The sequence below is a fragment of the Chlamydotis macqueenii genome, chromosome 3 (assembly GCF_036417535.1).
Source record: "Chlamydotis macqueenii isolate bChlMac1 chromosome 3, bChlMac1.mat, whole genome shotgun sequence".
Taxonomy (NCBI): Eukaryota; Metazoa; Chordata; class Aves; order Otidiformes; family Otididae; genus Chlamydotis; species Chlamydotis macqueenii.
The window spans coordinates 291,422-316,491 of record NC_141558.1 but is presented as its reverse complement, the minus strand read 5'-3'; the positions used below and the strand labels follow the sequence as shown (position 1 = coordinate 316,491).

Genomic DNA, 25,070 nt, shown 5'->3' with positions numbered 1-25,070 from the left:
GCGGGGCCTTGCAGATAGAAGGAGCTGCGGCAAGGCCGCTTCGAGGGGCGGGGTCTAGCCGGGATGGGGCGGGGCTATGCAGATGACGCGGCTGAAGCAGGGCCGCTACGACGAGACAGGGGCGGGGGTCTCTCGGAAGGGGCGGGGTCATGCAGATCGAGCACCGCGGGGCATGACGGGACACACCCCCACGCACCGAGAAGCCGCCGGCCGCGGCGTGAACAAACGCCGCGTGGGGGCTGCGCGGCGAGGCACAGCGTGGGGCTGGGACGGGCCGTGGGAGCGGGGCTCGGGCGGTCGGCGCGGGGTGTCGGCGTGTGGTGGGTGTGCGTGCGGCGGGGTGTCCCGGGCGGCGGGGGGTGTTGGGAGCATACTTACCTGGCAGGGGAGACACCATGATCAGGCAGGTGGTTTTCCCAGGGCGAGGCTCATCCCTTGCACTCCGGGTGTGCTGACCCCTGCGATTTCCCCAAATGCGGGAAACTCGACTGCATAATTTGTGGTAGTGGGGGACTGCGTTCGCGCTCTCCCCTGGCACGGCGGTGTCAAGAGCAGAACGGGATGACGGAGCGCTGCCCAGGGGCTGCTGCACCCTGGGGGCTTGGGGTCCCAGTGCGGGGCTGGGTGCGGTGCCATCAGCGGCGGGGCTGGGCTGTTGCGCGCACTGCGCCCATCTCCGGGCCCCGCCGCCCGTGCGGGGACAGTGCCCGCGGGGACACCCCGGGCCGGGCAGGGCCGGCGAGCGCCGCAGCCGCCGCGTCACGAGCCGCAGCGGACGAGCCGTCCCCAGCCAGGGAACCTCGCTGCTCTGCCCGTCACCGCGCCGTTCCCGTCGCTCGGGAAAACGCGGGGAAAAACACCCGAGTCCTGCGGGCACCGAGCGCGCCGCGCCCGGCCCCGCTCCCTGCCCGGCTCCGGCCACCGGCGAGATCGCGGGGCGTGGCAGCCGGGGGCAGCGGGACGGGCCCGGGATCCCGCTTGACACCGCGGGAACGAGGAGGCCGCAGCCCCCAGCTCAGCGCCGGCACTCGGAGGAACCTGCCCCGGCCGAGCTCCCGGGAGCCAGCACCGGCACCGCTCCTCCCTCGCGCACTTTCAGATCTGCTCTTGTCACCGCCGTGCCAGGGGAGAGCGCGAACGCAGTCCCCCACTACCACAAATTATGCAGTCGAGTTTCCCGCATTTGGGGAAATCGCAGGGGTCAGCACACCCGGAGTGCAAGGGATGAGCCTCGCCCTGGGAAAACCACCTGCCTGATCATGGTGTCTCCCCTGCCAGGTAAGTATGCTCCCAACCCCCCCCGCCGCCCGGGACACCCCGCCGCACGCACACCCACCACACGCCGACACCCCGCGCCGACCGCCCGAGCCCCGCTCCCACGGCCCGTCCCAGCCCCACGCTGTGCCCCGCCGCGCAGCCCCCACGCGGCGTTTGTTCACGCCGCGGCCGGCGGCTTCTCGGTGCGTGGGGGTGTGTCCCGTCATGCCCCGCGGTGCTCGATCTGCATGGCCCCGCCCCCTCCCCGCTAGACCCCGCCCCTCGAGGCAGCCCCGAGCGCCCCTGCCAGCCACGGCGCGATCTGCATGGCCCCGCCCCCGCGCCCGGCTCCGCTGGGTCCCTGCGCCCCGCGCCGCTCGGCTCCTTCCCGTTCCCCCTCCCGAGCCCCGCAGGCTCCGCTCAGGCCGCGCCCAACCGGGAGCAGCTCGCACTGGGAGCAGCCCTGGCACCCCGGGGTGCCGCAGGGTCGGAGCTGCCGGGCTCTCCCCCGCAGGCCCAGCCCCACAGTTCACCAGAACTGCAGCCGGAGGGGACACGGGCCAGGGGCTGGCACCACGGTGTCACCATTTCCCCCAGGTCCCAGAGGAGGGGTTCAGGGCCAGGGACGGTCCTTCCCTGCTGCAGCACGGAGCGGGAGGCGCGGGGCCAGGAGAGCTGGGCAGAACTGCCAGCATGCCCAAGGAAAGCGCAGAGCTGAGTGGCACCGGGTGCCAGGGATCCTGCCGCACCACACAAGGCACACAGGGCGTATTGTGGGGCCTGGTTTATTGGTGTCCGTGCAGCCGCCCCTACTACTGATCCACGTTCTTGACACGCAGGACGACAGGCACCGAGGTGCAGGGGATCATGCCCAAGTCCGTGATGACCAGATCGACCAGGTCAGGAGGCGTCACGTCATAGACAAGGTTGAGGAGGCGCAAGGATTTGTTCTCTGCCCAGCCACCCAGCTGGGCCTGGCCCTTCCGGAGCACGATCAGGTCATCGGGATCATCTGTGGAGAGAGAAGTGGGCGGCGGGATCAGGGGGAGGGACAGCACCTCTCTACCCCCCCCCGGGGAGCACGCACCACCACTGCCTGCCAGGCCTCCCTTGCTGTGAGTGGCAGCCCCTCGGCCAGGAAGGGGAACGGGAGGGCAGATTAGCCCGTCCTGGCCAGGAGCGGGAAGAGAGGGAAAGTCCCAGGTGGGAGGAAGGGGACAGAAGCCGTACCCAGCTCGTTGGAGACAAAAGAGTCTGTCTGCACTCGCTCGCAGAACTTGTAGGTCTCGCAGCACACCAGGACGGGCACGTTGTAGGCCTTGGAAACCAGCGCTATCTGGGACGTCCCCACCCGGGACATGACAGAGCCGTTGGCCAGGAGTGCGTGTGCTCCCAGCAGCACTTTGGACACCTGTCAGGGAAGCGCAGGGATCTGTCAGCACCCTTCATCACGCTGCAGCCTCCCCCGTGCCTGCCACCGCCCGCGGCCCAGCCCCGCTGCTCACCTCCGGCAGCACGTAGGAAATGGCGTTAATCATCACGTAGGTGCAGTGAATGCCCTTGCGCACCAGCCGGCGCAGCGTCTCCCGGCCTTCCAGCCGCGGCCGGCTGTCCACCACGATTACACGGAAGGCCCGGCCCTTCTTCACGTGGGCGTCGCACAGCGTGCGGTTCACGAGGGAAGAGCTGACGGACACCAGTTAAGAGGCTGCGCGGCCCCGCCAGGCCAGGCTCCCACCCAGCCCGCGCGGCTGCCCCGTGCTGACGCTGCGCACTGCCAGCATCGCCCAGAAACACGGCCCAGCGCCAGGAGACTTTCCTTGGCGCTGGCTCCAGTGCAGGACTTGTCAGGTGCTGGCCAGGCTGGAGGTTTCCTGAGCGTCAGCGTGGGGTCTGGCCCAGGGGACAGCCCCGACAGGCACCCAACGGCAGGGGCTGGCTGCCAAGGCAGGTCCTTGGGCAAATCCAGCCCAAAAGCGCGATGTCTCTTACCCAGGGCCAGAGGTGGGCTCCCATGGAAACCCTGATGGCCTAGCGCTGCCCAGAGATGAGTCTGGGCAGAGCTGCTGTCCTCCCTCACCGCGACAAGTGCTGCCCCTTCCAGACACCCCGCTATGCTCGCTTCCAGAGCCCTCTCCCTGTCTTGGCACAGAGAATCAGCCCCGGGTAAAAAGCGACCTCGGCCCTCTCTGGCAGCAGCGCTGACCTCCACCTGTCCACGACCACAGCGAGGGACTCCCTCTCCAAGCTTCTCTCTCATAAACACTCCAGGCCCACGCTGGCCTCCTGTCCTCGCTCCTTCCTCCGCCTGTCACGCAGGAGGCACATCACGCCTGCGCGCTGCTTTGCCACAGTGGTCTCTGGCTCCTTTTCCCACATCTGCTTGCTGGGACACAGCCCCTCGAAGGAAGAACGAGCTGCTTTTCCCTTCCTGACGTTTGACTTTGCCGCAGTTTGTTTAAAACGCCCGTGAGCAGCCGTGGCTGCCCCGTAAGCGCTCTGTATTGAAGAAGCGGTGAACGCGTGTTTCGTGAAACACTGAACCCTGGACACACGCGAAGAGAGGCCAGCGCTGAGCCCTGCGCAGGAGCAGTGGTGCCCCACGGACAGGCCCTCAGTATAGGCTTCGCCGACAGCAACGGCGTTAGGCCTCTCTCAGGCACGTCCCAGCCCAGTCCAGGTGTCGGCTAGTGAAATTCTGTGTTTCACTCCGTTGCCGTCACGCTACAGGCCGGCGGGTCTGGCAGCCCGGGCTAGCTGCGACCGCAGGCAGTGCCGCCCCAGGCTGAGCGTGGGGCGCTAACCCATCTACGTCAACCAGCACAGCCTGGCGTAAGGCCGCGTGGTCAGACCCTCCTGTTCGCTCCTCTGAGCCCGCTCCAGTGCTTCCAGCGCCTAGCCTGCCCCAGCACGCCGAGAATTCGGAATCATCATCAGCAGGATGCAGCCCTCCCAGCGGGGCCCTCCCGCGACACCTGCGCGCAGCCAGGCCTGCCAACACCACCCGCTGCGCTTGAGACGGTTCAGCACGGCCCTCAGCAGCTGCCAGGCAGAAAGTGCTCTGTCACCCCCTCGTGACTCAGCCTGCCTGTCTCCCAGGGCGGGACGCGAGTCCCGATGAGTTCTCTGCTGTTTCTAAAGCGCTCCCACGGCTGGTTAGCAAGCGCTGATCCCAGGGCCGTGCTCTGCCGTGTCCTGACGCCCTCACACATCCACTGTCCTGTCCTCCTCCCCTGCGCCTCACCAGCTCCCCACCACAGCCAGGTTCTGGCTGGCACCCCTTGACTGCCCGTCCCCGCTTGTTTTATGTCTAGCCGCTGGACCCAGAGCCACAACCCCTCCCCCTTGGGCAGCGCCGACTTTCCCAACCTCAAAAATCGGCTTTTGCAGGAGCTTCCCGTGCTCACTCAGCTGCTCCCTTTCCTTTTTCTGCCCGCTGCCCTGGCTCTCCTCTTACCATCCATACACCAGGATCACATCGTTGTCATTTATCTTCTCAAAGGCCGACCTCGAAATGGCTTCAGCTGCCAAAAGAATCTTCTCCCGCAGATATTTGTCGATAGTGTCCTGCAGCTTCTCCTTCGCCTGGGGGGACAGAGCCACCACGTACAGCACGGCCGTGCCACGCCGCGGACACTGCTGTCCCTCGCAGCCCAGCAGGACTGCGGGCTCAGCGCTGCCTGCAAGCGGAGAGCCCTGCCCTGCTGCCAACCACTCTGCTGAATGGCGTCTCCCGCTGGGACCGGGGCTCGGCAGGACACACAGGGCCAGTCCTGTCCCAGCGGACCATGGTGCCTCACCACGCGCCCCAGCTGCCCTCAGGCCCTGCCCAGCTCTGCCCGTTATCTCCCCCGCCCCTCCTGTGCCACTCGCTCTGGTCATCCCACGGACATTGTCCTGCTCAGACTCTCCAGCCCGACCCTCTCAGCCCTGTAGCCACGCTGCCGCAGGGCCCTCATGGCCAGCTCCTGACGTATGCCACCGCTCTGCCCCTTGCTCCACAGCCAGCAGGCTCCTATGGAGCTTTTTTTGCGTGGGATGTAGCTGAGCACTCACAAAACACATTCTTCCTCACCCCCGACTTTACTGGTGCCGCCTAACAACGCTCACAGGCAGTGCTGGCAGGCAAGGCCTTTGTGGCCTCCTGCAGCCCACAGCAGCAGCGGGACCAGCCTGTGCGTCCTCCTGCCACTCGAGTCCCTTCTCCACGCAGGTGCAGTGCTGGTGGCCGGCCAGGCCCGTGGTGCAGCGCTGCATTCACTGAGAGCACGTGCTCCTGCCGCAGCTTCTCTCGCTTTCCGTCCCTGCTCCTGAGGAGCTCCAGTCCTTCCAGCCCGGTGACGCTAACGGCCCAGCATCTGCCGCGGCACGCTCCGGTCCCTCCGGGTGCCGGCAGAGGGGGAGCGGGTCTGGCTGCAGTCCCAGTCAGGCTGTGGCTGGGAACACTGGTGGCCAGCAGTCTTCTAGCTTCCCCGCAGCACTGCTCCCAGTCTGCGTCCCGCCACCCTTCCCCGCTGAGCCTGTGCCAGGGCTGTCCCTGCACCCTGCAGCCGGAGCGGAGCCTGCCGCTCGGTGAGGCCACTCACCTCCTCCTCTCTCAGCGTGTCGGGAAGGGATGAAATCTCCTTCTTGAGGAACTTGATGGCATTGCCCATGCTGGCCGAGAGGGGCCGGCACTGGTTCAGGAAGCTGCGGAGAGGAAACGGGCTTAGCTCCAGAGCAGCCCGGAGGACAGGGACAGGAACAGGGAGGGGGCAGCTGGGCTTGGGATGGTGGGCAGGGAGGCAGCGCCCAGAGCCCAGGAAAGCCAGCCCGAGTTTGGGCAAACGCTAACTCAGAGAGGCAACTGATGGACCACACTCGGTGGAGCTTCGGTCCCTCTGCTCCAGGGAGGAGCCCTCACCTGATGTGCGGCTTCAGCTTTGCCACCAGGTCCCGCGACAGCTCCTCGTTGGGGGGAGTGGAGTAATCCCGGATCAGCTGATTCAAGGAGGAAGAGAGCTCAGGGCACCCACTCAGGGCACCTGCCCCTCCCCACAGGCCCTGCTCACGAGCACCCTCGCCCCAGAAGCTGCAGACCAGGCACGAGTGTGCGTGCGTGCACAGGCTGACACGCTTTCATGGGAGGCAGAGGGCTGCTCCAGGAACTCAGACCTGCAGCCGCAGCACCAGAACAGGGTCCCAGCAGGGCCCAGCCCCGGGCCCAGCCAGAAGGAAGGGGCTGAAGAGGGCTGAGCACAAACCCAGCCCCAGTAGCCAGGGAACAGGACGGGACACCTGCGCCTGGTGCCAGGGCCCTGCGGCCTGGTGCGTGTGCGTAGCTCACATACCTGCTTGAAGACCTCCAGCAGGGCGATGCAACGGGCATTGGAGCCATTGATGATGCCTTGGGAGTACTGGAGGCCGAGGCGCACCACAGCCGGGTGAATTACCGTGGAGGGGATGCTGCAGGAACAAACAGGAGAGCTGCCAGCACTGGCCCTCTGCAGCCCAGGAACAACCCCCCCGCTGCCAGGCCCCCAGCCAAACAACCGAGGGACGCCCACGGAGGCGGCCGTCAGTCCGGCCCCTGCTCGCTGTGACCCGAGGGGTCAGGATAACCCCGCAGCCCCTTCTCCTGTGACCCTGCGCTGCCTGAGGGCCGCTCTCCGCACCCCATCTGGCTGCCCCCACTGCCGCTTCTCAAAGCGAGCGGCGGGGTCCCCCTCCACCCCGTCAAGCCTATCCCACACGCAGGACCAGCAGACCCCTTCACTAGCGCTGTTGTGCATCCAGGCCCGCCGAAGCAGAGCTAAATGATTACCAGGGCTGGGCTGGGGAGGCCACGTACCTCATCTGCTGCGTCAGTGGCTTTTTCCGGCTGTACTGGTGCAAGTGGGAGAACAGGTTGACCTTGGTGCCATAGTCCTGCCTCAGAGGTACCTGCAGCCAAACAGCGTTGACGACAGCTACTCCAAGGCTGCCGAACAGGTGTGCTCGCCCCAGCACCACTACTCACAGCCAGCGCTCACTCGTGGCACGCCAGAGGTCCCCTCTGCCCAGCAGAGAGCAGGCCCTTGTCCCCCCACGCACACCACCTGACCCCCACCACGCACACCGCAGCACGGCTACTCCGTAGCATGCAGCCCGTCACCCAGCCCTCCTACCTGCTGCCGCTCCAGCTTCTTGGCCAGTTTCCTCTGGGCAGTGGGGTCGTCCACCTGCACGTGCTCCGGCAGCCGCTTTACCACTGCGAGGACAGCGGGAAGGGCGGTGTGAGGCGGTGCTGCCCTGGTGCAGCCCCAGGCCCAGCTATGCTGCCCCCAGACTCAGGAAACGCACAGCAGGGTAGTGCCGTGCGCAGGGCACGACGGAAGGATCGGACAGGCAGCCCCCGCACGTGCCGGCCCCAGCCTCCTCCCTCCCTGCTCGCCCACCCACGCACCCTCCACCACGGCTTTACCGGACTGAGGCTCGGTGGGTGTCAGCCTGGGCTTGGCCGGTGCGGCTGCCTGGCTCAGCTCTGCTTTCTTGGCCTGCTTCTGGGCCCGCTCCGCCTCCTGCTTGGCCCGGCGCTCTGCTCGCAGCTCAGCTTTGCTCTTGCCCCCCCCGGGCTTCTCGCTGTTGTTGGGGCCATCGGCCAAGGCTGGGGGGGACGTGGGGTGAGCAGCTACTGCAGGAGATGGAAGGGGGACGTCTGTGCCCAGCCTCCATCACCAGATGTAGCCCAGTACGCGGGGCAGTCCATGGCAGGGGGAACTCGGCCCCGCACTCTCCAGCACCTCGCCACCCCCACGCAGCTGACACGGGGACCACCGGGCCAGCCCCGTATTCCGGAGGGCAGGGGGCTGGCCCTGTGTCTCAGACGCGGGCACTGGCGGTGCCAGGCCGCAGGCGCAGGGCTGGGACGCCGCAGAGGTCCCGCCGCGCTCTCCCCTAACCGGAGGGTGCTCCTGGCTCCGGGGGCCTGCCCACGGGCTGCCGTGCTGGGGAGGCCTGCCGCGGGGCTCCCGGGCCGGGGGATGCAGGTCCTCACCCCGGGGCTGCCCTGCGTCGGAGGGTGTCCCCGGCTCCGCGGGTTCGGCCACCGGCCCCTTCTCGCTCCTCTTCTTCTTCTTCTGCTGCTTCTTCTCCTTCCGCAGCTGCAGCTTCTCCTCCCGGGAGAGCTCCGCGGCCTGCGGGCACAGACCGGCGGGCAGCCCCTGTCCGCGCCCCGGGCCCGGCCCGCTCCCCGGCCCCGCGCCGCGCCCCGGCCCTGCTCACCTGCGGTCCCGCCGGCAGCGGCGCGGCAGCCTCGGGGCCCGCACCTGGAACGAGGGGAAACGTGAGCGGGGACGGGCCCGGCCGGAACCGGCCGCGGGGGACGGGGAGGGGCCGCCCGGGTGCCGAGCGGCGGGGCGGGAGCAGGGCCCCAGCCGGTGCGGCGGGGCAGGGGCCCGCACTCCCGCCCGGAGCCGGGGTCCGGTCCCGGCGCGGCCCCGCACTCACCGCGCGCCGCGGCCCGCTCCGCCATGGCGCCTGCCCGCCCGCCCGCAGCGCCCCCTGCCGGCCGGAGGGCGCTGCCGCCCGCGGGCCCTGCGTGACGTCAGCGCCCCCCGCATGACGCGCGGTGACGCCACTCCGCGGCCGGATGGGGGCCGTTCCGTCTCGTGCGGCCGGGAGCCCCGTGCCCTGCTCCCCCCGGGCTCTCCGCGGCCGGGGCCCGTCCCCGTCCCTGTCCCCGTCCTCGTCCCCGTCCCCGCGCTCAGCACCGGGCAGGGGGCGGGGCAGGGCTCCGGCCCGGCTGGGTGTCGCTGGGCCGTTGCCGGGCGCCCCGGCGGGGCCCCGCACTGGGCAGGGGGCGGCCTTGGGGCTGCGGTGGGGTCCCGGGGCGAGGGGTCACCGCCGCCGGGCCCGCGGGCGGCGGGGCGGAGCGGGACGGGGCGGGGCGGTTCCGCCGGCCGCGCCATCGCGGGGGCCCCGCGGGGCGGCGCCGGGGAGCGCCGGGCCCGACATGGCGGCGCGCGGCAGGTAGCGGGGGCGCGCGACCCGTCCCGGTGCCGTCCCGGCCCCGCCATGCACTTCTCCATCCCCGAGACCGAGACCCGCGCCGGCGACGGCGGTGCCGCCTACGTGGTGAGCGGGGCCGGAGCGGAGCTGTCCCGCGGGGCGGAGCGGGGGCCCGGTTCCGGCGGGGCCTGGTCCGGGTCCGGGACGGGTCCGGCGACCCGGGGCGGGCGCTGTCCCCGCCCCGGCCGGTGCGGCCGTGCGGGCCCGCAGCCCCGGCGGCGGTCGCGGGCGGCCTGTGCGGGCCGGGGCCGGGCGATGCGGGGAGCCCCCCCGCCCGCCGCTCGCCGTCCCCAGCCGGCGCCTCGCTCCCGGGCCGGGCCGCGCCGCCGCTGCGCCCCAGGGCTGGGAGGGACGGGGCCGGGCCCCGCGGCCCAGGCCGGCCCCCGGTGGGGTCCCCGGGGTGCGGCTCGGGGGTCCCCGGCCCCCGCCCTGCGCCGGGGGGCGGCTGTCCCGCTGCGCTGCGGGCGGTCCCCGTCCCGTCCGCGGGGCCCGGCGCACCCCGGCCGCCAGCCCGGCCGTCCCGGCTTCCTGTTTTGCTCGGCGCGCCGTGAACGCCCCGGGGCCTGGCGGCTGCTCCGGGAGCAGGGCCCCGGGCCCGGCGGGGCGCGCAGCGCTGCGCGCAGGGCCGGTCCCGCGGCGGGCGGGGGGCGCGGGGGCCGGGTGCGGGGCTGGGCGCGGGCGGCTCTGGGCTCCGCAGCCCCGCCGCCTCCCCCGTGCCCGAGGTCGCTCCCCGGGGCCTCTCCCGTTGGGGGCGCGGGCGGCGGGAGGGACCCGGCGGCCCACGGGCGGCTGCGGTGCACAAGGGCCGGGGGGGCGTGCTGGGCCCTCTGCCTGCCCCCGCACTTTGCCCCCGGGTGCCGCGATGGCTCCTTGGGCGGGGGGAGACCTCGTCCCCGGCGTCAGAGGAGAGCGGGTGTCCGGCCCGGGCCGGGGCAGGGGCCGGTGGCCCCGGGAGGGCCCCGCCAGCCCAGGCGGGTGCCGGTCTGCGCTCTCCGCCGGGACCCTGAGCCGCAGGGCTGTTCCCTTCGGGGTGGAAGGTGCTGTGAGGGGCCAGTGCGGCTCGGACGGGTGCCTCTGCTGACCCCAGGCAGCCCCAGCTTTTGGGGGCAGGAGGACACTGGGGGCTTCCAGTGAAAAACAGCCGCGGGAGGTACCTGCCTGGGCTGCCACGTCTCCAGCCCGTGCGGGGCAGTCCTCCCGCCCTCCCGAACACCCTTCTGGGGACAGGACCTGCGCTGGCACGAGCTGTGGGGTGGGCGAGCCCCAGATGGTGCCTGCTGGGGCAGAGCTGTCCCAGAGGGGTTCCAGCCTCAGCACGGGGCGAGGGCAGGTCCTGCTGGGGTCTCTGCTTTCGAGCAGCCAGTGCTGGGGGGTGTTGTGGTGGCCCCGGGCGGGCAGGCGGTGCACGGGGAAGGAGTCCCCTGCCCCGTGGCGAGGGCTGGCCGTGGCCATGCACCCCCGGAGGCGTGCAGGCCTGCAGCCTTTGGTGGTGGGGACGGCCCGGCCGTGCAGCTCTCTGCGGCTGGGCGCCAGGCTCCCGCTGCACTGGCCTGCACGCAGCCTGGGTCGTAGTGCTGGCTGCTGTGCTGCCGTGCTCGCTCCCCTGAATGTGCAGTGGGGCCTGCAGAATGGAGAGCAGCCGCCGGCTGCAGCCTCTCCTTGCTGCGGGGAGTGGGGAGGGGTGGCTCTGCCTGTGTCCCCGGGCTGCAGCGTGGCTCCCTGTGGCTGGGAAGCTGCAGGGTTACGCCTTCCTGTTGTCTATCGGACACCGCCCTGGGATGTGCTTGCACTTCCTGAGCCGTTTGGGCCATATCCACCGGGCTGGAGGTCTGACACTGACAGGTCTTCGGAGGAGCAGCACGCAGAAACCGCCCAGCGCCCTGGACCCTGCGGGGACGCCTCTGCGGTGGCCTGCGTGCCCCGCGCCGGGCTGGCCCCGGGGTCGCTCCGTTCGGCAGGCGCTGGGCTCTGACTGCCGCCTCTCCCCGCAGGCCTACAACATCCACGTCAACGGGGTGTTGCACTGCCGAGTGCGCTACAGCCAGCTCCTGGGGCTGCACGAGCAGGTAGGGAGCCGTCCCCTGCCGCACTGCGCTCCTGACGGGCCGGGTGCGGGGCCTGCGGGCTGTCATTGGGTGCTGCAGGAAGGCACCACGCGCTGCTGCAGAGCCGGAGCGCCGGGTGCTGCGCTGGCTGCGGGCGGGCGTGCGCTGCCCCCGGGGCCGGCCAGGGTGGTGGTGTCTGTTCCTCGGCATTGGGCGCAGGCCTCCTCTCCTGCTCTGTGGCGCCCTGGCTTGGTTCTCGCAAGCCGCTGGCTGCCCGTTTGGATGGGGAAGAGTGGCGAGCTCTCCGCTCCCCTTGGAAATCAGCTGGGTGGGGGGGTCAGAGCAGCCGCCCTCCCTCTGGGGGCTCTTGCAGCGCTCTACCCTCTTCCCAGTTAAGGAAAGAGTATGGCACTAACGTGGTCCCAGCCTTTCCCCCGAAGAAGATCTTCACGCTCACTCCGGCAGAGGTAGAGCAACGACGGGAACAGCTGGAGAAATACATGCAGGCTGGTAAGCTGGGGCTGCCCCGTGCTGCGGCTCAGGGCCAGCTTCCCCTGGCTCGGTCGCTCAGGGCACGGCGGTACCGCCCGGAGCTTCCTCCCCGCACCGCTCCGTTTGCTGTGGCCCGCCTTGGTGCTGCCCGTGTGCGTGCCGTGCGCTTGGTCTGGGCGCAGACTGAGGGGCCGCAGAGTGGACGGGTGCTGGCGTGGGTCCCTGCCCCTTCCCACGTCACGGCTGACTCCTCGCTCCTCTCCCACCCCAGTGCGGCAGGACCCGATGCTGGGGGGCAGCGAGACCTTCAACAGCTTCCTGCGCAAGGCCCAGCAGGTGAGGGGGCAGGAGCAGGATGTGGTGGGCAGCCTGCACGGGGGTGAGTGCCGGCCGCCGGGGCCCGGCGGCGCGTGCGGGGCTCTCGGACTGCGGGGCGGTCTGAGCGGCGTGAGGGTGCGTGGCGGTGGAGGGGCTGGGCCCCAATCCGGTTTCTCTCCTCAGGAGACGCAGCAGATACCCACCGAGGAGGTGGTGCTGGAAGTGCTGCTCTCCAACGGCCAGAAGGTCAAGGTCACCATCCTCACCTCAGACCAGACAGAGGACGTCCTTGAGGTGACAAAGCTTTTGTGCTGGGCAGGACCAGCTCCTCCTGCTGAGTTCTGTCGTTTCCCACCCGTTCAGGAGTTCCTTCAGCCTGGGAGCCCCCGGCCCTCCCTGCCACGTCCTGACCCCAGAGCAGGGGTGTTTTGGGGGGCTGAAGAGCAGTGGAGCTGGAAAGGGTGTGCCGACGCGCTCGGGCCCCTCTCCGGGCCCAGAATGATGTTTCATGGTGGCAGTGATCCCCCCCGGCCCCACTTGTCCACTCGCTCCCCGGCCCCCAGCGCCGCAGAGGTGCTGCCTTCCCACTGTCGGGAGGCCCCAGAACGCGCCCAGGCTGGGTCCTGCCACGGGGTGAGGATGTAGAAGCGTTGCCTCTGCGCGGGAAGTGGTGACCTCCTGCTCTCGCTCCCAGGCTGTGGCCTCCAAGCTGGATCTGCCAGATGACCTGGTCGGCTACTTCAGCCTCTTCCTCGTGAGAGAGGCCAAGGACGGAGGGGCTTTTTCCTGTGAGTACAGCACGCTGGGGCAGCCCTGCGGGGCTGCGGTTGGACGTCTGCCCTGGGCGGTGCCTTGCCCCGGAGCGAGAGCTGGCCCTGCCCTGGCTGCCGGGGGTCCAGCGGCTGCCGCTGCCCTCAGCCGCTGCTGAGCTGCTGTTTCCCCGCAGTTGTGCGGAAGCTGCAGGAGTTTGAGCTGCCGTACGTGTCCGTCACCAGCCTGCACAACTCCGAGTTCAGGATCATCCTGCGCAAGAGGTGAGCGGCAGGGACGGAGGGGCGGTGACTGCTGGAGCAGCGGGGTGCTGTCTGGGGCTCCCTGCTCTGCAGAGGGACCCCTGCCCTCCTGCCATCCCCACCCCGGGGTGCTTTGGCCCCCAGGAACACACCTGGGCGTCCCTGGCTGTGACACCAGGGACTGGGCCGCCCTGGCGGGCTTGGCCCCCGTTTCCGCTTTCCCACACACGGCTGTTCCCGCTGCTGGCAGCTGCATGGGAGGAGGAGTGCGGCGGGGGAGCTGACAGCTCCCGGGGAGCTGGCCAGAGCGACAGCCCAGCGCCTCTTCCCAGTCTGGGGGTGTTCTCCCCGTCTCTGTCAGGAGCTGGGGAACAGGTTGACCCATGTGGTTCCCTTCTAGCTACTGGGACTCCTCCTACGATGACGATGTAATGGAGCATCGCGTGGGGCTGAACCTGCTGTACGCGCAGGTGAGGGTCGGCGCAGCCCAGCCGGGTGAGGAGGGGCACTGTGCCCCTCAGCCATGGCTGCGTGGGGTCTCGGGTGGCTCCGGGCCCGGCTGCTCACCAGCCTCTGCCTTGTGGTAGACGGTGTCGGACATCGAGCATGGATGGATCGTCGTCAACAAGGAGCAGCACCGGCAGCTGAAGTCCCTGCAGGAAAAAGTCTCCAAGAAGGAGGTAGGGGAGCGCGTGGTGCTGTGACTGGAGCAGTCCCAGCGCCGGACCGGCGCCGCCTCCGTGTGAACGCGCGGTGCTGAGTTCGTTGCCTGTTCCTGGCCCCGGAGGGCGGCGTCCGTGCTGAGCTTCCCTGGTTCTGCCTGCAGTTCATCCGCCTGGCGCAGACCCTCAAGTACTACGGTTATCTCAAGTTCGACCCCTGCGTCACCGACTTCCCCGAGAAGGGTTGCCACGTCGTCGTCAGTGCCGGCAACAACGAGCTCAACTTCCAGGTGCGGCTGCCGAGCGAGCAGATCAAGGAGGGCAGCTTCAAGGTCACGCGCATGCGGTGCTGGCGGGTCACGTCCTCGGTGAGTGCCGTTTGTGGGGCGCTGGGAGCGGGGAGGGCTCTGTGGGGTCCGAGTTCTGCTTCGGGGCTGAGGGGCTCGCTGGTGCGAGGGGCCACTCCTGCGAGGGAAGCTCGATGGTGGTGGAGGGCAGTGGGAGCTGGGCAGGGTGTCCAGGGGGCTGGGGGCTGCCCTCTGTCAGCACAGGGGCCCGGGAAGGTGGGTGCTTTCCCTCTGGAGGCTCCCAGCCCCGGTGTCTGCCCTCGCAGGTGCCGATGAGCAACGGGCCCTCGGGGAGCAGCCCGGGGAAGTCCGAGGTGAAGCTGGAGCTGGCTTTTGAGTATCTGATGAGCAAGGACCGGCTGCAGTGGGTCACCATCACCAGTCCACAGGTAGGGCTGCAGCGGGCCGGGCCAGCGGAGGCTGGGGGCGAGGGGGCGGCTGTGGGGAAGAGGGCCGGTCTGGGGTCCAGGAAGGTGGTGGGGTGCGTGCAGCCTCGTGACGCCTCTCCTTTGCAGGCCATCATGCTGAGCATCTGCCTGCAGTCCATGGTGGACGAGCTGATGGTGAAGAAGTCTGGAGGCAGCATCCGCAAGGTGAGGGCCGGGGCCGGATGTTGTCTCGGGGGTGGGATCCCATCCTGCCCCTGTGACTCTCTGGGGTCGGGGCTGGGCCCGGCGTGCTCTCCGCGGGACGGGGCAGCCGAAGGACCCCCAGGGGCCTTCTTAACCTCTGGGGCTGCCCGTGGGGACCCTGCTGCTGAGCCGAGCTCTTCCTCTGCAGATGTTTCGCCGGCGAGCGAACGGGGCCCTGCGGCGCTCGGACAGCCAGCAGGCTGTGAAGTCGCCCCCGCTGCTGGTGAGTGCGACCCTGCCGCGCTGGCAGGGGAGACAGCGGCCGCTCTCGGCTGTGCTGCGTGGGGTACCAGAGCCCGCCGCCCCCGAGGTGCCGCTGCCCCTTGGCAGTGCTGGCAGCCCTCAGGATGGCAGGGCTGTGGGGCCCCACTCCTGTAGCCCTGGGGTCCCTGCGGGCCGGACTCCCTGGGGGAGGGAAGGGATGGTGGCCTGGCCTCGTTGGGGAGGACAAGCGGTGGCCGAGGGCAGGGAGAGGGGTGGCTGGCACGTCCCGCCGCCTCAGCACTGTGCTGTCCCCGCAGGACTCGCCCGATGCCTCCCGGGAGCCGATGGCCAAACTCTCGGTGAGTTGTGCGCGGGCGCACCGAGGCCGTCACCCCTGGACCGAGCTGGGGGGAGTGAGCTCATCTCCCCCTCGCATCTCCCCTCTCCGCAGAGCAAGCTCACCTCCGTCAGCCTGCGAGGGATCAGCCACTCCAGCTCTGCTAACGACGTGGGCGCTAACGACTTCCACGGCAATTACGCCTTCGAGGGCATTGGTGACGAAGATCTGTAGGGCCCCCCTCCTAGGACAGGCGCGGCCCAGGGCCTTTGCTGAGGAATGTACGACCTGCAGACAGGTTGCAATCAACGTGCCTCTCACCTGCTCCATCACCTCCCTGCTCCCGGGGCTGGGGGCTCACCCCCAGCCCACCGCTGCCGTCGGGGCGGGGGCAGCTGAACCCCTCCTGCTGCTGGCTCCAGCTGGGAGAGGGCTCGTTCCCAGGGCAGCCCCAGCCCAGCGAGCCCCGGGGCGGCGTCGCGGAGCCTGGCCCAGCGCAGGGGCAGAGCTGCCCCTTCCCCGCGGGGAGGGCCTGGCCCAGGCGCCCGGCTGCTGGGGTGGCTGGGGCAGCGGCTTGGCAGCAGCAGCCTGGTGGCACGAGCGGCCCCCGTCAGGCTCCGCGACGCCAAATTAGCGTTTAGGTTTCTGCTCAGACAGGCTGCGGTAAGCTGTCTGCGGGGGCTCTGCGCGGAGCCCCCTCTCTAACCCGCTCATAGACTCCAGCGTAATCTAGGCTTGTAACCACCTCTCCTGCTGCTCAGACCCACCGGAGCGTTAACGGACAGTAGCCGATGTTTACACAGCGCAACGATGATTAAAATGGATCCCGATTGGTACCGGGCTGTCTGTTGGGGGCGGCCGCCGTCCCTCCCCACCCTGCAGACCTTGCCAGCCCCGCGCTGGCCTCTCCCGAAGCAGAGCAAGGCTGCCAGGGAGAGTGGCAGATAACAAAACGGACCGTTTAATGCTTTTATACACAATATAAATTACACTGACCGGCATGGCAACAGCCATGGAGCCAGTCCTGCTCCCCCCTCCCCCCTTTTCCCCAGAATCTGGCAGAGGAAGGCTCCGACAGGCAGGAACCGCCCCGGGCTGCCCGAGGGCACAGCACCACTGACCCTGGGGCAGGCACAGAGCCTGGCGCCTGAGCCGCCGTCGCGGCTTTGCCCTGCCCAGGCAGCATGGCGCTGCTAGAGATTCCGGCAGGCCCCGCGCGCGGCAGCCCCGCGCCCCTCTGGAGCTCGCTGCCTGTCCCTCCCCCAGGGAGGGCAGGGGCCACGGCGGGCCGGCGGCTGAGGCACCCTGGCCCCTGCGGCCGGGCTAAGTGCTGTCTCAGGGCAGGGCCGTGCCCGTGGCTGGAGGGGCCAGGAGGGCTTTGGCGTTCCGCGAGTTCACCCAGCTCTCAGCCGCGTGGCCGTGGATCTTCTGGTGGCGCTTGTAGTTGTCCCAGTGGCCAGTGGTGTAGGGGCAGTCCTGGCAATGGAAGGGCTTCTCGTTCGTGTGCCGCAGCATGTGCCGCTTCAGGTTCATGCTCTGGTTGCAGCTGTAGTTGCAGAGGCTGCACTGGAAGGGCTTGTCACCCGAGTGGATGCGCCCGTGGCGCTTGAGGTTGGCCAGGTTGCCGCAGGCGTAGTCGCAGAGCTGGCACTTGTAGGGCTTCTCGCCTGTGTGCACTCGCTGGTGCCGCTTCAGGTTGTCGAGGTGGGCAGAGGCGTAGGGGCAGAGCGGGCAGGCGAACGGCTTCTCCCCGCTGTGCGTCTTCATGTGCCTCGCCAAGTGGTTGGGGTAGTGGGTGACGAAGGGGCAGAGGCTGCAGGAAAAGCCTTTGTCCCCGGTGCCCTTGTGGGGGCTGGCGCCCGGCTCGGTGCCCAGCACCGCGAGGCTGCAGCGCCCGCAGACCTGCTCAGCAAGGCCCTCGTCCTGCGCGAACCCGTCGTCCAGCACCAGCCCGCACATGCGGCACGTGAAAGGGAAGAGCAGCTCGGGCAGCGCGGCCGCCTCCTCGCCCCGCAGCCGCGCGCAGCTGGGCAGGAAGGGGCCGCTGCCGTTGCCCACGTGCAGGCTCAGCTCCGGCAGCAGCGGCTCTGCGGGACAGAAACAGGCAGGGCTGTGAGCAGGGCAGCGCAGCGCCGGCACAGCTCAGCGCTCTGAGGAGCCCCGGCTGGTGGCACACGGCACCAGGCCCGGCGCAGGCCGAGGGCGGGACACGCGCCTTGCCCCTTCCCCAGCCCCGCGGCTGTGCTGTGGGGTCACCCACAGCAGCTCTCCCCTGCGCCCCGCTCCCTTTTACCTGGCTCCTTGTCCCGCCGGTGTGGCCCCTCGCCTTCGGGCAGGCGGTGGCTGAGCATGTGCCGCTTCAGGTTGCGGCTCTGGTTGCAGCGATAGTCGCAGGCGGCACACTGGAAGGGCTTGTCCTGGCTGTGGACCCGTTCGTGGCGCTTGAGGTTGCCCAGGCTGCTGCAGGCGAAGCTGCAGCACGTGCAGTGGTACGGCTTCTCCCCGGTGTGCGTGCGCAGGTGCCGGGTCAGGTTCACCAGCTGGGCAGAGGCGTAGGCACACTGCGGGCAGGCGAAGGGCTTCTCCCCGTTGTGAGTCTTCATGTGGCGCTTGAGGTGGCTGGAGTAGTGGGAGGCGAAGGGGCAGAGCTGGCAGGAGTAGACGATGCGCTGGCTGCGGCCGCCCTCGCTGCCGGCGCACTGCAGGCAGCTCTGCCCCAGGCTGGCAGCCAGCTGCAGCCCGCACTGGCGGCAGGGCAGTGCTGCGGGGCCGGGCTCCCCGCCCTCCTCGGGGTCGCTCTCCACGCTCAGCTGCTGGTACCCAGAGGAGCAGTCGTCGTCGCTCAGCGCGTACGCTGCCAGGGTGTCTGCTGAGAAGAGCGCGGGGATGGGACAGTGTCAGCCCGACGGGCCAGGCGCAGCCCCTCTGCTTGCGCCACCCGTCCCAGCAGGGCCCATCTCAAGGAGGGGCCGGGCAGCAGCCCCCCGGGCTGTGTGCAGCAGGGTGAGGGGCCTCGCAGCCACAACCTGCCCCGGCACCCTGCCCCAGGGCCTGTCCTGGGCGCCTTGGAAAGCCGTCACCTCCGCTCGGGGCTGGCCGAGCCAGGTGTCACCCTGCAGCCAGACCCGCGGCACCAGGGAGGGTGGGCGGCGAGGGGCACGGGGGTGGGCGCCCACCGGCACTGCCAGGCCCGGCTGTAGGGAGCAGCAGTGGCGGGGGAAGGTGCTGAGCGCAGCCTGGCCCCGGCAGGAGCGCTGGGGGCCCCGGCCCCCCCTTGGCGGTGCCGCTGCCCCAGGGACAGCGGCTGGTCCTGCTCCCACGGCCGACACCGTGGGGTTCCAACACCGGCCCCCCTCCATCACGCAAGGAAGCGGACCTTCCCCGGCCCCACGCAGTGCTGCTGCCCCGCGGCAGCGAGGGGAAGCCTGTGCCAGGCTCTCGGAGCGCATTTCTGCTTCCCAGCTGGGCACAGACCCGTCCTCCTGCAGCCCTGGGCCAGCCCCTGCGCCCCAGGGGGGGCTGACAGAGCAGAGCCGCTGCCCCGCAGCCGCACCGGCCTGCACCGTGCCCCAGGCTGGTGCTCGGGCCCGGAAGGGCAGCAACACGTAGCTGAAGGCTTTCGGCTCCCAGCTGCGGGCTGTCACCGTGCTGTGCTGGACGTGGAGCCGGCGAGGCCCAGTAGCTGCCCACCAGCCCAGTGAGCCGCCCGGGCCGACCCCTCCAGCGCTGCCCGCCCGGCTGCGGCCAGCTCCCGGAGCCCCAGGCAGGCGCAGGGGTGAGGCTGCTCCCGTGCTGCGGGACGGGACGGCCGCTCCCGTCCCTTTTCACAAGCGCTGCCTGAAGTGCAGAGGACAGACCGGGCCATTGCTGGGGGGACCCTCGACCCCGCCTCAAGCCCCACACCGAGGGCCTCCCCTGCCTCCTCAGCTCAGGCCCGCAGTGCCACAGCATCCCCAGAGCACTGTCCCCTGAGCGCCGCTGCATCAGTGCTCCCCAGATGGGGCAGCGTGGCGCACGGGGTGAGGACCAGGACGTGCCTGGTGATGGCTCTCCTGACATCCTCAGCGGGCCCTGAGGTGCCTGCTCCTGCCCCGCCACCGGGGCTGGCGGCCCAGCGGGAAGGAAGGTGTTTCCGACAGCAGGTCTGCCGCAGAGCGTGGCTCTCGGCCCCTGCAGCGGCCGGCTCCAAGCCGCTGAGCAGGCTTTGTCCTGGCGCTGGGCTCTGCGCGCAGGCCGGACCCTCAGAGCAGAACCCCACCTGCCAGGCCGGGGGGACCACGCCTCGGCATGAGAACGAGCGGTGCTGGCGCGGCCCAACGCTGCTGCCGAGCACGCAGACCGGAGCGCGGCCCCTGTGGACAGCGAGGGGACAGACGGGGCCACAGGGGTTGGGCGATCCCGAAAGAGGGCAGGTTAGACGGGACGCAAGGAGGAAATTCTTCACAGCGAGCGCAGTGCGGCAGGGGCGCAGGCTGCCCAGAGAAGCCGTGGATGCCCCGTCCCCGGCGGTGCCCAAGGCCAGGTCGGCCGGGGCTGCGTGACCTGGGCTGGTGGGAGGTGTCCCTGCCCAGGGCAGGGGAGCTGGAAGACGCCGATCTTCAAGGGCCCCTCCAGCCCAAGCCATTCTATGATCCACGCCCGCTCCTTTTGCTGCCGAGGGCAGCGGGTGATGCTCCTGCGGGTGCCTGCGAGGCACCGGAATGGAGCGGGGCTGCTCTGGGTGCCCCGCACCACAGGCTGACCGGGGCCCGGTGGCCACGGAAAGGGGCCGGGGGGCGAGCAGCGGGCGAGCAGCAGGGTGCCCTCGGCCCGGCTCCCCACGCAAGGCCCAGGGGCGGCAGCGGGCAGGACCCCGCGGGGCCGCGGCCCAGCTCCCGGGCGGGCAGCACGGCCCTGCCGCGGGGGCTCGGGAACCGGGGGCTCGGGCAGAGCGGTGCGGGCGGCTCCGGGGACGAGCCCAGGGGCAGCCTGCCGGCCCCGGATCAACGGCGGGGGCACGACGGGCCTGGGGGGGCCTCAACCGGCGGGCGGCTCAGTGCCCGGAACCGGTGCCGGGCAGGCAGCGATCAGCGGCCGGGTCCCCGCCGGGGCACGGGGCCGCGCCCCGCGGGAGGGGAATCGCTCCGGGGACGGAGCAGCCCCCGGGCGGGGCCGCTCCCGGGGAGGGCGGCCGCCGGATGGGGCCGAGCACCGGTACCGGCAGGGCCGGGCCGCGTCCTCGCCCGGCGGCGCTCCCGGAGCGGGGGAGCACCGGCGCCGCTCCCGCCGCCTCCCCAGGGCCGCCCGCGGCGTCCGCCGCCACGCACCCAGCGCCGCCGGGCCGCCGCCCCCCGGCCCCGCTGCGCACTCACCCTTCACCGGCTGCGGGTGGCTCTGCTTCCGCCGGGGCATCGTGGCCGGCCCCGGCCCGGCCCCGCCGCCCTCCCGCCCGCGGCCCGCCAGCCGCCCCCGCCAGCCCGGGGCGGCCGCCGCCGCCCCGCCTCGACCGGGCACTTCCGCTTCCGGCCGCTGCGGGGCGGGGCCGGCGCCGGAAGCGCACCGGGCAGCCGGAAGCGCGCGCGCGGGGCCCGGCGCGCCCCCTCGCTTCCCCCCCGGCCCCGCGGCCGCCTGTCCGGCGGGGCCCGGCCCCTTCCCGGGAGCGGGGCAGGGCGGCGCGGGGCTGCGGGTCTCCGCCGGGCCCCCGGCCGAGCTCGGTGAGTCGCGTCCCGCCGCCCGCAGCCCCGGCCGCCCCGGAGCGGCCCTGCCCTGCCCGGGCCGAGGGGGGGGGCGGTTTGCGGGGAGCGGCGGCGGCGGGGCAGAGCGGGAGCCCGGCCCCGCTGAGCCCGGGGCCGAAGGAGCGAGGCGGGGGCGGGCGGAGGGTGTGCGGCCCGGGGGGCTGGGTGGTCCCGGTCCCGGTCCCGGTCCCGCGGGGCGGGCGGGCCGGGGAGCAGCGGTGCGGGGACACCCGGGTGGGCGCGGTGACAGCGCCAGGCCTGCGCCGCCCGCTGCCAGCGCCGGGAGCCGTCCAGCCTGGGCGCGGCTTTTGGGGGGCGCACAGAGGGGGTACTGGCGGGGGCCCTGCAGTCCCCGTGGTCCCGCTCCGCGCGGAGCCTGGCAGCTCACCACTGCCCACAGCGTGTCCCCATGCCGCCCTGGCTCCCCACGGCCCCTCCACGCGGGGACCCTCTCTGCTGCCCACCCCAGCACCCCCTGCCAGTGAGGGTCCTCGGCCTGGAGAGGTGGGCGTTGGGGTGGGTGCAAGGAGGAGGGGGTCTGGGGCTCCAGGGCTGTTTTCCAGGGCCGCCTGAGCTGTGCTGGTGGCACTGTCGTGGCTGCCTGTCCGCGAGGGGATGGAAGCGGTGTCCCGGCAGCTGCGGCTGGAGCTCTGCCGGGGCTGGGAAGAGGCCCCGTCCCTGGGGGCCGCAGGCCGCGGTCCCTGCGGAGCCCTTCACCTTGCTCGTCCTCGAGGTGCTGGGCCGGAGCCGGAGGAGCAGCCTCTCGGGGTGCCAGCAGTGCCTCTCTGTCACCAGCAGCGTGCTGCTCTCTCTCTTTGTGTCCCCCATCGTAACGGCTGTTGCCGTGGGTGAGTCGGCTGGGGCACTGCCCGCGCGCTGGAGGGAGTGGGGCTGGGGCCGGGGGGCCACTGCAGCGGAGGGTCTCCGGGAGGGACGGTTGAGACCCGGGGTGCGGGGCTTTGCGCGGAGGGGCAGGCCTGCGGGGGCTGCGGGCAGGCTGGGCCGTAGCTGCCTGTCTGCCCGCAGGAGTCGGCGTGCCCCTGGTTCTCACCTACGTCTACGGCGTGGTGGTGCTGTCGCTGTGTCGGAGCCGCGGGGGCGGCCGCGGCCCGCCTGGGGATCTCGCTGTGGTGGAGCTGGAGAACCCGACCAAGCGTGAGTCCTGCGCTGCCGTCCGTCTGCCGGCCTGTGCCCTGCCGTGGGCCCAGGAGCCCCAGTGCTGCCTCGCGGCTCTGTGGCCGTGGCCTCTCGCGAGCAGGGTCTCCCTGCAGACCCGTGTTGGCCCGGGCGGCACCGCGCATGGCTCTGTCCCCGCAGGGATGCTGCAGGCCGTGTCTGAGGGAGGTGGGCGCGGCTCACAGAAGCCTGGGACCCGCTTGTTTGCACCCGCTGCCAAGAGCCTGGTGGGCTGTTCTGCTCCCTGCTCTGACAGGAGCAGTCCTTGCGAGCAGGGCGCTCAGCGCCATCTCTGCCTCCCCCAGTGACCGAGCTGTGGTCGGTGCTGCCCAGCCCCAGGGTGGGTGAGGACGGAGTCCCGGACACCACCACCTCCTTCCCCCGCAGCAGCCGTAGCCCGTGCCGTGGGTCGGTGTGCGAGGAGCAGGACAGCCGCTCAGCCAGCACGGTGCTGAGCGAGGGCCAGGACAAGCCCTACAGGTGAGCTGGGGCTGCTGGGCCGAGGCCGGGACAGTGGGGACAGGCTCGTCCCCTTCCTAACGGCCTTCCCCCCTCCCGCTGTGCTGGGCAGGGATGTAGCGACACCCCCCTTGGGCTGCTGCCCTCAGGCCCCGTGTTTGTCTGCAGGGAAAGCGTCAGCATCGAGGTGGAGGTGTCGATCGAAGCAGTGCCGCATCCTGCGCTGGAGCTGAGCCCGTGCAGCGCGCTGTTGGGGCAGAGCCTCTCTGGGGGACTCCCTGGGAGGCCCCAGTGGCAGGGGCAGCGCCGTGGGTGTCCCTGCAGACTGAGGGGGACTGGGCAGCACGAAGTGGAGAGACCCTGGGCTCCCACCTGCCGCTGACACTGAGATCCCGTGCCGTCCCATGGCAGAGCTGCCCACCCTCTGCGGGGCGCCGTCAGCCCCATGGACGGAGTGCTGGCCACCCCCGGGCCGGGCTCCGTCCATGCGCCCTGTGCCCAGCCCCAGCCACCCCTTCGCCAGAGGCAGTCTTGAGCGTTGGGACCGCTGGGAAATAAAACTGCTCTCTGAGGATGTCTTGTCTCCTGCAGTGCAGCCCCCGCCCCGACAGCGCAGCCCCCTCACAGGGGGGCAGGCTCTGGCCTGCGGTGCATTCCCTGGCTGCAGGAAGGCAAGCGGCGGGGGCAGCATGGGCCCTGCCCCACACAGGTGCAGCCGGGGGAGCAGGCGGGGGGCAGTAGGGCCAGGGAGTGGGGGAAGGGGGGGGATAGTTCCTTGTGCAAGCACCCTGGCAAACAGCGCTGCAGCAGCAGCACCAGCGCAGCACGGCTGGCAGCGGGAGGGTGGGGTGTTGCTGCAGAACCTGCCAGCACTGGCAAACCCAGCAGCTCCGGTCAGGCCGAGCCCTGCCCCAGCCGGGCCCCGGTGCACAACGCGTGGGTCCCAGCAGCTCGAGGCTGTGGGTCCTGATCCCCACCAGTGAGCCATCCTGCCAGCAGCCCAGCGGGGAGGGACGGCGTGGTCATTGCACGGGCTGTGGGTGGCCCTGAGCCGGACAGGCTGTGCAGGCTCAGGCCAGCGGGATCCTCGTGGCCAGACTCGTGTGCTGCCTCGTCCCTGCTTACATGCAAACAGACCCTTGTACTCCCTTCTCCCTCCATTTCCAACACTTTTTCCTCCCCAAATCTGAATCCCTCCCTTTTCACACCTTTGGCTTTGCCCCTAAACATCCCATAATAAATCCTGTGCTATCGCCAAATGCTCTTTCCCTGCATCCCATAATGTGTCCTGCACCCCATGCAGCCGCTTCTGCGCTCACAAGGTGATCCAGGGAGCTCCCGGTGCGGCGTGGTGGTGAGTTTCACACTGGGACCGCGGCACTGATGGTTCTGGGACAGCCCGAGGAGCCCAGGCGAGGGCTGTGATTTGCCACCCCCCACCCCCTCGTACCTCTGTGTCCTGGATTTCCACGTCACCTGGCGGCCTGGGTTCCTTCTGCAAAACTGGAGTCTATTTTTTTAACAGCTTCACGAGGTTAATGAAAATAACTGCAGCTATAAAGGCCTTTGATACGGCTCACGACATACCACAAACCATCCCGATTAAAAACCGGCACAGCAAAACATCAACAGAGCACAGGTCGATGGCCTGAACCCAGTTACATCGCAATACAAATTCCCAACATGAGACCACCACCACCCACGGTCATGTCAGAGGACTCCACAGAGACCGGTGCTAACTTCTAGATCAAAACCATTCTTTAATGACCAGGGAGAAAGTTTAAAACCAAACCCTCTGGAGACTGATGGCTCACAGCAGGACTGAGACAGCGGGCCCGTGACAATTCAGACAGACAGTGTTTTCAACTGCGCCGAGCAGAACCGCCTCTCAGCGCGGCCTCCCAGAGCCCTGCAGCTCCAGACACTCCATCCACGACCGGGATTCACCCTTCTGCACAAAGCTCTGCAGCTCCGCTACTGTCCCTGTTCCAAAAAAGATGTGTGGAAACTAGAGGGACTGCAGAAACAACAAATACTTTTAGGACTGCAGAAAATAATTCTGCTCCTTCCTGTGACAATTCAGTCTGTTTACTCAAAATTCAGGGCAACTTGGCCAGCACATTCCCAGCAGGAGGAAGCATCAGGTGCCGAGTTGCCCCTTAGAGTGACCCCGAGACAAACCCATTTGGCACCGAATGAAAGATGCCCTGAGAAGAAACACACTTTCGCAAAGGAAAAAATCCTCTCCTTGGGTCTTTACTCATGTAGCACCGTTGTAGGGGAACACGTCAGCTCACCCAGAGCTTCTGAGCGCAGAAACGGTCTCAGCAGCAAGTCCAACAGCAGTGCCTGCGGGGGTCTGCGGCTCTGAATTCCCAACCCCGCG

The 25,070-nt window shown here is 70.0% G+C and overlaps 4 protein-coding genes and 2 non-coding genes across 8 annotated transcripts; 3 read left to right on the top strand and 3 right to left on the bottom strand.

The window, feature by feature from the left end:
- The first annotated feature begins 370 nt into the window (after positions 1-370).
- On the top strand, positions 371-534 carry LOC147601104 (U1 spliceosomal RNA). Its single transcript, XR_015258353.1, has one exon. It is a non-coding gene; the product is annotated as a U1 spliceosomal RNA (small nuclear RNA).
- A 588-nt stretch (positions 535-1,122) lies between these two features.
- Positions 1,123-1,286, bottom strand: LOC147601103 (U1 spliceosomal RNA). The gene has a single exon (XR_015258342.1). It is a non-coding gene; the product is annotated as a U1 spliceosomal RNA (small nuclear RNA).
- Positions 1,287-2,026: 740 nt separating this feature from the next.
- Positions 2,027-8,764, bottom strand: EIF2B4 (eukaryotic translation initiation factor 2B subunit delta). 2 transcript variants are annotated; one of them, XM_086743526.1, is made up of 13 exons: positions 8,725-8,764; positions 8,500-8,543; positions 8,273-8,411; positions 7,700-7,909; positions 7,404-7,486; positions 7,088-7,179; positions 6,588-6,702; positions 6,161-6,237; positions 5,844-5,946; positions 4,715-4,842; positions 2,763-2,943; positions 2,488-2,668; positions 2,027-2,269 (listed from the first exon to the last, which is right to left on the bottom strand). In XM_086743526.1, the coding sequence occupies exons 1-13, from the start codon at positions 8,747-8,749 to the stop codon at positions 2,070-2,072; spliced, it is 1,578 nt and encodes a 525-aa protein (XP_086599652.1). In that variant the 5' UTR covers positions 8,750-8,764; the 3' UTR covers positions 2,027-2,069. The 2 variants fall into 2 exon arrangements, with proteins under 2 accessions (XP_086599652.1, XP_086599653.1); XM_086743527.1 differs by having other exon boundaries at positions 7,700-7,906.
- Positions 8,765-9,188: 424 nt separating this feature from the next.
- On the top strand, positions 9,189-16,171 carry SNX17 (sorting nexin 17). The gene is made up of 15 exons (XM_086743528.1): positions 9,189-9,351; positions 11,277-11,351; positions 11,723-11,840; positions 12,094-12,158; positions 12,324-12,434; positions 12,835-12,928; positions 13,087-13,174; positions 13,554-13,623; positions 13,741-13,833; positions 13,980-14,183; positions 14,429-14,551; positions 14,678-14,755; positions 14,943-15,017; positions 15,316-15,357; positions 15,450-16,171. Exons 1-15 carry the CDS (start codon positions 9,292-9,294, stop codon positions 15,567-15,569), a joined length of 1,416 nt encoding a protein of 471 aa, XP_086599654.1. The 5' UTR covers positions 9,189-9,291; the 3' UTR covers positions 15,570-16,171.
- Positions 16,172-16,273: 102 nt separating this feature from the next.
- Positions 16,274-20,812, bottom strand: ZNF513 (zinc finger protein 513). 2 transcript variants are annotated; one of them, XM_086743530.1, is made up of 3 exons: positions 20,687-20,812; positions 17,629-18,204; positions 16,274-17,422 (listed from the first exon to the last, which is right to left on the bottom strand). In XM_086743530.1, the coding sequence occupies exons 1-3, from the start codon at positions 20,724-20,726 to the stop codon at positions 16,671-16,673; spliced, it is 1,368 nt and encodes a 455-aa protein (XP_086599656.1). In that variant the 5' UTR covers positions 20,727-20,812; the 3' UTR covers positions 16,274-16,670. The 2 variants fall into 2 exon arrangements, with proteins under 2 accessions (XP_086599656.1, XP_086599657.1); XM_086743531.1 differs by having other exon boundaries at positions 17,629-18,201; positions 20,687-20,800.
- A 564-nt stretch (positions 20,813-21,376) lies between these two features.
- LOC147601099 (uncharacterized) lies at positions 21,377-23,258 on the top strand (the record flags this gene model as incomplete). The annotated part of the gene is given in 6 exon segments (XM_086743372.1): positions 21,377-21,585; positions 21,719-21,897; positions 22,076-22,204; positions 22,531-22,705; positions 22,853-22,952; positions 22,954-23,258. Coding segments are annotated over 6 exon segments (852 nt in total), but the record flags the coding sequence as incomplete, so codon positions are not given.
- Between the last annotated feature and the right edge of the window lie 1,812 nt (positions 23,259-25,070).